The sequence below is a fragment of the Trachymyrmex cornetzi genome, unplaced genomic scaffold (assembly GCF_001594075.2).
Source record: "Trachymyrmex cornetzi isolate Tcor2-1 unplaced genomic scaffold, Tcor1.1 scaffold245, whole genome shotgun sequence".
NCBI classification, from domain to species: Eukaryota; Metazoa; Arthropoda; class Insecta; order Hymenoptera; family Formicidae; genus Trachymyrmex; species Trachymyrmex cornetzi.
In genome coordinates, this window is record NW_017297113.1 from 790,821 (window position 1) to 803,047 (window position 12,227).

At 29.2% G+C, this 12,227-nt stretch overlaps 1 protein-coding gene across 3 annotated transcripts in view; it reads left to right on the forward strand.

The window, feature by feature from the left end:
- Positions 1–446: 446 nt before the first annotated feature.
- Dop1 (dopamine receptor, D1) overlaps positions 447–12,227 on the forward strand; it is a 128,854-nt gene continuing 117,073 nt past the window's right edge. The window contains exon 1 of one of the 3 annotated variants that reach the window (XM_018507688.1): positions 447–469. Coding sequence is in view for 2 of the 3 variants with exons in the window: in XM_018507686.1 (XP_018363188.1) it covers positions 10,020–10,076 (57 nt within the window). In the remaining variant the exon portion in view is untranslated. Of the gene's footprint in view, positions 470–9,974; positions 10,077–12,227 lie in introns of those variants that run through there. The other 2 variants (XM_018507687.1, XM_018507686.1) reach the window with 2 other exon arrangements.

Consider the following 12,227-nt stretch of genomic DNA (forward strand, 5'->3'; position numbering starts at 1 on the left):
AGCCAAATCGAGTCTAAACATTAGGTATGATTGCGTATCAAATTCTTTATTATATTAGAATATACGTTTCGATCCCTGTATCGGATCCTTATCAATATCTCTTAGTTACTACGTTTACATCAATGTGCTTCCTAGAACAATGATGTAATGTTAGTATGTGCGAAAATCACGTTACTCGTCATGTCGATAGTCAACAAGCTAATTGATTACCTGGGTGATAAAATGAGGATCTTATTTTAAAATATTGTAATATTTGTAATATTTTCAAATATTTATTTAGAATACTAGCGAATTAAGAATTTTACGTGTATAATAATTATTTTTTTAAATTATTTAAAAAGAGATTTAAAAAATAAATTAATATAGCGTACGCCATGAATTATTTTAGACATTACTATAATTTTAATATATTTGTACTTTTACAGATCAACATAGTTGTATTTAAACTCCGCTGCTGCGCATCGTATTGGTGAGTCAAATTATTTTTTATTTTAATTTGAGGCAATGGCTAAATAAAAATTGTATTAGATATAAGATTTATATGTTTTCATATATATTTTATACATCAAGTTAAGAATATTAAAAAGAATATTATAGAGTATAACATTTTATAGACCTATTTCCTTAAAATGGGCTAAAATGTTAATAATATTTATTCCTGAAGATATAGTATATATATATATATGTATATATATATATATATGAAATTATCTAACAATTTATTTTGGATACCAGAAAATAAGATTTTCTGAAAATACATTTGAAAAAACACTGTGAAGTTATATTAAAATTATTATTCAGATAATGTTATCAATTTTATCAATTACATTATAACTAATTAAAGTTTTTAGTTAATTATTTAAATGAATAAAGAAAAATAGAAGAAAAAAAAATAAAAATATAAAAAGTAAATTGAATTGACTTGTTTAGAACAGAAAACTTTTAAACTTCATAGTATTCATACTTCCTAAATGAAAATTGGAGTAAGATATTTTTATATACTGTATTTGTAAAAAAAATAAAATACTATTTATAAAAAATAAAGATAAATTAATCTGAATAATAGGAAAATATTGTTTATATTTAAATGCGTTACATTATTTTCTTTCTTTCTTTCTTTCTTCCAACTTTTTTCAAGAAATTTGAAGTTCGTTTATGACTTCTTTATTTTTTAATGAATAAGTATTGCAGAAATATAATATAATATATCGATATTCATAAACTTTTTGATTTTCATATGCATAAATAAAATAACAAAAAATATTTGACAGTTATATTACAATTAATTTAATGACAAAAAAAAGAGAGTGAAGGTATAAATTATAATATATATATTTATTTTTTTAATATGTGAACTTTAATCTAATTTTGTGTATAGTTTATCCGTTTATATTTATTGATAACGTAACTTTATATTATTTGAAATAGGGTAAAATGATATAATGTTTTCTGATACATATTTTGTCGCGAAGAACAGAAAAATTTTTTATATGTTTGAATTATATCTTATAATTAAATTAACATTGTGTATGTCAATTTAATTATATTATATGAATTAAAATGTGTGATATACTGAAATTAATTCTAATGTATCATATTAAAAATAATATATAATATGTATGCGTGCATTGACGACATATCTAGTAACGCAATGTTTACATCATAAAAATTTATCAAAAATATGAATACATAAAATTTGAAAATATGACTGAAGATATATATTGAAACCTTGAAAAATATGCGTATTTAATGTATGGCTGCGCGCACGATCCATCATTTATTTCGGATCTTATAGTATTTCTTGCCGCGATGTCGCGATGGTATACGAAACTTAGGCTATTACGATGAGTAATCGACCAAAGTTTCTTCAACTCTAAGCCTACTTTGATTATTGACTTATAATTCGATATTTTTGTCACGTCGTCCTTATCATCAAGTACTTTCCTTTCTTATGCCGAACAAAGTTGTCAGTCGCTTGCGAACTAATATTGACTGCAGATACATTTAATGTCGATCTGTATTTTTTGTTAAAGCTCGATTTTGGTCATTGTTTATTGAATTTCAATTTTTACAGAATTTATTTTATGATAGAGAAAGCGAGAGAGAGAGAAAGAACATTTAAATTCTAATTTTAGTTACATATAGTCTATATTTATGGAATATTTAATATATGCTTTTTAGATTTTTGCTACATGTCATATTTAATACGTCATACTCTCTTATTCATATTTAATATCAATATTTCATATTTGAAAGTGTTTATATTCTTTATATGTGTAATTTCTTAAGAATATTAATTAATATTTATTATTTAGTGACAATTTTTAGTAACTAATTAATTTTATAACGCGAAAGTATACTTGATGAAAATAAAAATGTTGATACATTCCAAAAATCTAAAATAATACAAATGAAATGACAAATATGGTAAAAATAATCAATTACCGAGTAAAATTTACGCACAATTTCTATATTTGCTAAAAGTATACTCTTGTCGTCTTTGAGTATAAACGTCCTAAATACAAAGATTACTTATAAAAATTTAATTATATATGATTAGTAAATAATAATTTATTTGTGGCTTAAATCGCCGTGACTTCTCATCATTTATGTGCTTGAATAGTTTAAAAGAAATTATTAAAAAATCTCAATATTTAGGAAATATTTGTTACTGTAATTTTTTAGAATTGGAACGCAACAGAAAATAGTGATTGCAAACTAACAATTTTTTTATTTAACGATAAATATCACATAAGAGATATTACTTTAATATTCTCTTGTTTATTTGCGATCAATAATAGAGAAAAAGCTTTTCGAACTATTGTATATTGTTATCGAACAATACATATATCGAGCTGCCATCCGCCGTCATTTCTTTCGAGGACTGTGTTTTGCCCGGCTAAAATGTGAAACGTCGCGTACACTTGGCAAGATTCAAGGAAAATGCGAGCATTTCATCTACGAGACGAAAGGTACACGACGCGGAACGATTTGGAGCGTGAAAAGTGTAACACGAAAAAACACTCACACCAGGTCCCCGAAGATTGGAAAATCTCATTGAGAATCCGTACAGGCGAAATTTTTTCTTGTCGTCGATTTTTCCTATTACATATTCTGGGTTGGTACTTTTTAACAGTATTGACTGCTGCGGAATAATATTTTATTGTGTTTATCAGACACACGTATAATCATCGAAGAGCATACAACAATGTGTTCAACGTTTGTCTCTAGCTTAGTATTAATCATTTGTATTCGAAAGAGTTTATCATATAAAGATCTATTCTTCGAGATTTATTGAAAAAAGTATTCATTGAAAAAACCAGTAACAATATTCGTAATTAAAATTAATTAAACATTAATTTTACTTTTAATTATTTAAATATCATATTAATTTTCTAATTATTACCAAAAACCGTTGATTACTGTTATTATGTTTGGTAATGTTTACTAAAATAACGTAAATGATAGTTACTAAAGCTTTGGTGAATTAATTTCAATTAAATGTTCGATTAATGTTTAAGTAGGTCGATGGCACATCTCACATTTTACGCACAAATTATCTTAACAATCCTGTTCTGGAAAAGGAAAATAAAATAATGCTCAGAAATTATTTTTACATTCCTCTCATAAGAATATAAATAAGAATATCTCATAAGAATATAAATAAGAATGTAAATTTAACTCTATGTATACATATTAAAAATTATAAACTTATAAAGATAGTTTGTTTGAGGTACTTGATCACTCCACCTATTTAAAAGTTAATATAACCAAAATCAGTTAAACGCTAATTTTATTTTTCTAAATATTCTACTTTTTTTAAAATTATAATCAGATGGTTACTATTATTATGTTTGGTAATATCTACTAAACATTACACTATAATTTAACAATAAGTACAACAAAATATATTTAAGAGCTATTATTAGACCTTTTTTGCAGTATTCGATCATATCAATCAGTTGAAAACATATTAGGAAAAGGAAAAATTCATCATACAATATACATATATACGCGATTCTTTTCTGGTATTTAAAATATATATAACCGAATATATCTAACATTTATCATTATAACACATCGTGTCTTATTTGCGATTATCAAGCCCCAACACTGCCAGTTGAATATTTGACGACCTCAGCTGAAGCGTTACAGCTTCGTTTGGTATATCGATTTTTCTTGATTGCTTGGTCCCGACCATTTGATTTGCGATATAATACAATTTAACAGGATGGATGAAGAGTGCTAGATGGGGATTATTGAGGACAATAAATCGGTATACGAAGCAACATGTACAGAACAGATTTTATCGAATGGCAACGAAAATGTAACCGCGGATTTAGAATCCCCAGAGCAAAACGATCGAACCTCGCGGGTCAACGAGCGGATTAATTTCATTCTTGATCCCGCGCATTAGGTCTGCTATTGACATCCTTTCCGAGAATCTAAAAGCATTATAATTTTTGAGCGTATCCAGAGAACATTGAGACATTTTATAAGACATCACAAAGACGTCTTAAAAATTCATGAGACATTTTTTAGCACTATTAAAAAGACATCTATATAACATCTTTAAAATATCCTGATTTATGACGTCTTATAGACATTATTCTTTGGATGTCTTGTAGACATTATTCGTAAAGTTTTGTTTCAGACATTCGTAAAAAAATTAAGATAAAACTATTGATACAAAAACGCGTGATAAAAGGAAAAATATGAAGCCGGAATTACCTAACAAATCGGTATATTAATTGTATTATACTTATACACCTTCGATAATAATCTATCTGTTTCAACAGATATAAATTTCGTCAAAAAAGTTATGTAAGTATAAAATCGTTGATGTATCAATTTATCAGGTAATTCCAACTTGTATTCTTCCCCTTGTCAATACGTTTCACATAATTGTATAGCTGCATAACACTTTAATAACACAAAATATTGAAGTGCCAGATTAATTGACATCCAATATGTTTATAGATTACGTATTATATCTGCAGATTGTGATGTGTCATGAATTTCACTCAATATTATATAATAAAATTTACATTTGATAATGTAAATAGCTACACATGCTTCAAAACTTGAATAATCTTTAGATATCTTTTAGAAGAGGCTTAAAGATGTCTATTTCAAGATATCTTTCAGACATGCGCGTTCTTTAGGTGGAGACACCAAAGAAATATCATGATCGATATGCGTCACGACTTATATGTAGGTATGTACATCCGGAATTTTTAGAATCAGTGGCAGTTACTTTCACAATTTTTCTTAATCTTAATTTATCGTCATCTATCACTCAATCAATCTCACTCAATTACTCAATGAGGCGCAGTATTGTTATCTTATTAAATTCCATTTAATTAGCTTGGTTTAATTAGCTGTTTACCTTGTTTTTTATTATAATTGTTGTTAACGATTGTTTCTCATGCGGTAATCAACGGTAATCAGAAAGAAAGAATCTTGGCATTTTGTTAATATTTATTAAGAACAAAACCCTGTCTTTCGTTATATAAGTGATGTTTGTGCTAAATTAATTACATTGACGATTATAACTCTATTTTAATAGATACAATAGCCTTAACTGAGAAATCTTCATCGTCTGAATTTCTCATTTTCGAAAATAATACCGCGATTTTGCAAATTTTTATTCGTTCAACATTGAGAAAGCAATATGGTTGTCCTCGAAAACGACTATAAAATTATAGTCCATATATTCTTGAGAATTACATATATATAATTATTATTACTAATACTATAACAGTACTAACAATAGAAATGGAACTACCTATAATTATTTTATTAAGCAACCCAGCTAACACAAAGTTACATGTAACATACTCGTTAGTTGTAATTTCCCACTCAACAATATAACTGTAATATAACACACGTGTTATATTACAGTTATATTGTTGAATGGGAAATTACAACTAACGGGTATGTTACATGTAACTTTGTGTTACCTGGAAATTATAGTCATAAATACCAAATATTTTTCTTTTAGTGGAAAGTTATTAAATAGAACAGAATGTTTTCAACATTCTCTCTCAAAAATGTAAATTTTTAAATGATAGATTTATATGCCATTGCTGATTCCTCAATATCTCGTGACCCTCGCGTCGGTACTTGTTCGTTGAGAAAATGTTCCCGATATCTATTCATAGTGTATGACAAAGAGAAATGAATTTTTTTCTTGTGGCAGGCGAATAAAAATCAGCTCATTTTTTGTTATACTTTTGAAACATGTTTTCGCGTCGCAACGGAAATTTTTGATCGAACGGAAAAATGTCGCGGTCGTGACACTCTTAAACCGAATTATTGTCTTATTTCGTAATTGAGTAAGACGAATCACTCTGCAGATTTGCCGCGAGAGACAGTATATTCCCATTGCTAGTTGGTCTTGCGTAACTACAAAAGACATATATCATTTTTTTTTTGCACGATGGAAAATGTCTATCCTTTTATATCGGCGCGTAGATGTCGCGCATCCAGTGATCCTCGCTTTTTCATGGGAAAGGTCGGTGTGACGTATCGGCGATTTACCTTAGAGACGTGGATTTATACCACACACTCTAAAATGCATTTTGTGAGCGACAGCACTTCGATGAGTTTACCGGATAGTTTCGATACGAATATGTTATCGAGCTTCTTGAAATCTAGCATTGAATTCGAACTTTTAACGTACTCGAATATAACGTGATTATAGCTGTTTTGTGTGTACGTAATATGTCATATCTTTCGACAAGACAGCAAGTGTTAAAAATTCTGGTGCGTCGAATCTATCAGACATTCCTTCTTTTTACAGCCGTTCCGCTTCCACGTCAAAATCGTTCATGAAAAATGATCGATCGTTCACACGCGTATAACACGGGATTGCGCAATGCAAAATTATGCGTTTTATCGTTTCATGCCGTTACTCTGTTTTTTTGTTACGTAGGCTATTCTTTATATAACGCGATAAGAATGACATAACTTATCTCTCTGCTTAAGAACTATTTGCATTTTATATATTAAGTAAAGCACGCAATCATTTTTGTTAAGCGAAAGTACTATTATTTTCAATTTATTATCCATTACAAATGGAAATTAAGATAATGTTCTAGTTTTTATAAAATATGTCGATTACAGAGAAGTCTCCGAAAAATCTAAATTTAAATCTCATAATAAGTAAAAAATATATTGTAGTTGTATTAAAACTCGTTCTTGTTACAATTTTTATGTTGAATTTTAATTTATTTAAGTATTAATATGATTACATTGTTCGAACATTTTATTAATAAATTAATATTTAATATTTCTTAGCGTTAAATAAGCGTTAAAGTAATAATTTATAAGTATAAGCGAACAATTATAACATAAGAGAATAATATATATATTTAAATATAAAATTCTAACATAAATGAATAAAATGTAATATATAATTTAATATATTATAAACGCTAATTTTACTGAAGAAATATTATTTACGAATTGTGTCAATGTTATTTTTTGTGTCAATTTTTTACATAATACCTGTTCGTGTTATTTCCTAACATATTTATTTTGTATTAAATTGACACAAAAATTTGGATGGCTCGTTTGAGACAAATGTAATTAAATGTTAAATTTGACACAAATTTTCTAACAGTATTATAATATATTCATCTTTTTAATCGATTTCATAAAAAGGAGATTTTCAATTCGACCTGTATATATTCTTTATATATGTACGGTATAACTTCGGTATATACGCCGCACCTGTCAAAAACTTAATTTATTAAGTATTATTTACTATGTTTATAGTAAACGAACTATATTAGTAAAAACTTTGTACCGCCTACTACCATAAAAAAATATTAGAAATCCGAAATATTTATTTTTCATAATAAAAAATAAACTTTTTGAAACTCTTACATTTTTAAAATACAATAATAATTTATAGGCTCAAACGAATAAATCAAATAAATTAACATGAAGTTATGCCTATATAAGCCAACACGGGTTGTTGATTGTGCAATTTTATTAAATTTTGGAGAATCCAATTACATATAATTAGTATACGTTTCGACATTATTCACAGATAAAATTCGGCAGTGATATGAACAACATCGTCTGTTCTCTTGTTACACAATAAGATCAATTTTTGTTTGAATAATAGTTTTATGTCATGGGAATAAAGACAGGGACTATATATTAATGCGATGCATAGGAAAGTCATTGTTGTAACTTAGAATTTAAGACACCGTTACAAATACATTTAACATGGAAATTAAGTGTACGTAACGTAGCGGTGATCCATAATTGGATGTTAAGATGACTGAATAGCAGACAATTTGATGTACTGAAGATGACCTAAACTAAGATCGAAACGTATACTAATTATATGTAATTGGATTCTCCAAAATTTAATAAAATTGCACAATCAACAACCCGTGTTGGCTTATATAGGCATAACTTCATGTTAATTTAGAAGAATTCTTGTTAAGGTGGTAAGAATAAAGGAGATAAATAGAATATTAAATATTATTTATATTAAGATAGTTAAATTTTTTAATTGGAAATTAAATGTAATAAAATAATTACACTATATAAATTAGGGTATAGGTTTAAAATAATTTAAAATTTTGAATTTAAAAGTAGTTAATAAAAGTATATTATGTATTAATAAAAGAGGAATAAGAGGGGAAAGTTAAGCAGGTTAGTTAGAATGAGATAGAATAATAATTTTAAAATCTTCATCAGTAAATAGAAATAAATAAGAATAGTCAGATTACATCAACAAAATGTCAATATCAGGTTGCAGCTTCAAATCCAAAATGATGGTGGGGTGAAAAATGTATTTTATATAGGCGCATTAAACATACTAATAGAAATAGTGTTCCAATAACAACATGGATTCCATGAAATCCTGTAGCAATAAAGAAAGTTGATCCATAAATAGAATCTGCAATAGTGAAAGGGGCATTTAAATATTCAAATAATTGAAGGGTTGAAAAGATTTTTTGTCTTTAATTTCGGTAGTATTTGTTACTTTAAGCTTCAGTGAAAGTAATATCCTAAATATTGTTAAAAAATAACGAGAATAAATGTATGTTTTTTGCATTTTAAAAAACTATGGCCATCATACCCGAGTTTACCCTACAAGTGTTATGACATGAGGTACATATTTCATGTAATGTGTTTATTGCATTTAGTGCAATGAATTCAATCTGCGCACTTTGTATGCTTTGGGCATAAATCCTACTCGCGCTAAAAATGCCGTATATCCCAAACAGGTGGAATATACAAGACACCAAACTAAACAAAGAATACGAAAGCAAAGCACTTATATTTTGTACACAACATGCTTTATTATTCCACTACACGTAAGTATCACGAAATAACCACTAAGTTTTTTACACCTCCTACAGTAATCATTTTATGTAGATTATAATTCATGATGGCGTTACTTATTACAGTGACAAATTGATTCAACTCACAATAATTCATTAATATTAACAGTAAAAAGCTGAAATCATAACATAATACTAATATAACATAAAAGCATGTAACAGAGTAGTTGCGGGAAAATTACTCCTACTCCTTCTATTTTTTCTGACTTCTACGGCGTAAATCCCAGCGCGGCGTATTTACCGGAGTTACCCTATGTATATTTTATATTCTCATTTAATTCCGTGGAATTTATTTGTCAACAAATTTTTTCTTCGTTTAGTTGAACGCGTTAATATCTGAAACTGTAATTACAGTTGCCTTTAGTGAAAACGATCGCCGTATGTCTAGTCCAACATCTCGTAGCCGCTTCACCCCCATGAAGGGTTTTTTTCTTTTCTTCCTCTCAGAGGGAAGGAGAAAGAGAGTGGCGTTAGGGGGTAAGTCGTACAAGAAGTGGTGGATGCTGAGAGGGTTGGCGGGGGTGGATTCGGCTGAGGGCGCGCGCCGTGGGGAACGCGTCGCTCGCTCTCGGGGGCGTGCGGGAGAGTCAGTGCGCGGCGAGGCGCGCCAGCTGCCGCACGTCATGATTCTACCCCAGGTGAGCGACGATGTACCCAGACACTACCACTACCATCCCGTCGTTAACAGGACGACCGCCGAGAATCGTGAATATACACTCAAATGATAGTCCCTGTGCATGATGAGTGTCGGCGATTTTTTTTACTTTAGTTTTTCATTTCATTTCAGCACGAAACAGCATGATTAAATCTTTTTCTTTCATCTTTCCCCCGTTTCCCTATCTCGCGGATACCTCGACCTACATGAAGAACCCGATTTTAGGGAAACTGGAAACGCTAATAGAAAAATGCTTCCGAGTGCGAGTACGCGGTTATGCGACCTATCACGCAGTGATGTGAGCGACCGGTATAAAATTTCACGTGTTTCGTGTCGTGACGCGAGGGTATATCGAGGGTATTTCTAAGAGCGAAAGTGAATGAAGAAAACCGAGATCCCTCTTCGCCAAGCTGAAAAAACAAATGGTGTCATTAAAAGACGACACCGAGAATTGTGCCCGAGAAAAAATAATTTTTCATGTGCTATCAGTTGTTTCGTGGTTTTATGTATCAATAGTGTGACGGATACCGCTGCATCTCGAGTTTCGTGAGACCCGCAAATTGTAACCGCAAATTACACTGCCGTTTTTAACATCGCGAAATTTGATGCCGAGTCTGTCGAGAAAATCGATTCGTTCACCGGCGAAATAGTTCGCGGGTAAAAATAACTTGTAAGATAACGTCGACGATGGAAATTTTAATTTACAAGGCATGAAGGCGTAATCGTGCGAGAATCATAACCGAGTCGATGTAGAGGATGATAAAGCTCAATTTTATCAGCTCGATGAGTCTCGTGAAACACAACGTGAAAAATATGCATTACCTTCATAAAATTTGACGATAGATACATGAACAAAAAATTAACCCATCGTTAGTGAAGTAGGTCGTAATTAAAGGCTGTGAACAATAACGTCGATTGAACAGAATGAAAAATTTTATTTGAAAGGAATGAATCATATTACAATCATCAATGAATCATATTACAATTGGAATCAGATTTTGATGGTTTGATTTTCGCGAACTTTCCGAGTATTCTTTGTAAGTGAGTTTCAAAATTTTGAAACTTTTCTGAGACGCATGACACGCGGAACTTTATGGAGAATTTTGTGAATCATTGCGGGTTACTGAGAGAGAGCTGCTTTTCTATGCTGCAACAGGTTCTCGTATATTTTGGTCGTTATCGTCACGATAATGCTAATTTCCCTATCACGTTCCCGGTAGATTGATTATTAATGATTGCCTGAAGGAAATGTAGGCCGAGCTTACAGAAAAGGCAGAAAACGTCTTTTAGTCTCAACAAAGTTAAATACCTGTCCTCATTATATTTAATTTAGATTATCGCTTATTGTGATATAATTTGCATGCTTTTATCGTAATTATAATCGCTATAGGATACGCTATAGAATTGATAAATTTTTTAACATTTACTTAGAGATATTTACATACAAAACATAAAAAACTGTAACTGAATTTCTTTAAGTTCATCGAGCGCGCGTGTACATAATTATTTTATAATATACCTTTGCGTGCATATAATTATTTATAATATAATTTTTTTAAACATGCATTGATATTTTATAAACGCGTACGTTTTGAAAAATTTTTTTAATGGCGATAATTTATATTTATTACGCTAAACATTACATGAATTAATTAATTCATATTTTAAAAGATTTTATTGTGTACATATATTTAAGAAAATTATCTTCCGAAGAAAAACTGCAATATATTTTTTAATATATTCTAAATATTTTCTGAAATATCAAGAATTTAATGCTATCTTTTAAATAATTTTAATTTACAGATGTAAAAATTTGTTTATATTTTACATTGATCTTAAAGTGTTTTTTTATATCAGTGTTGAAGGTCGCAATATTTGATCAAGTTTTTTTAAAAGTCTAGGAACTTTCAGACACCTAGCAATATTATCTGACTCTAAAACAGAAACTTTATGATGTCGATATACCACTCCCTTACTTTAAAAGTAGCACAATTTAAAAAATTAAGTTGCTCGGTAAAAAGGAAAAACTATTTTTTAACATAACATAAAATTATTTGATTAATCAAATAATACCAAAAAGAATATGTTTTTAATATGATTAAATGTCATTTTTCTCATTTTTGTTTTACAACCCTTAAAAAACTATCCTTATTGAATTGTGAACGACTTTGACCTTTTATGCAGTTAAGTTAGTTTATTTT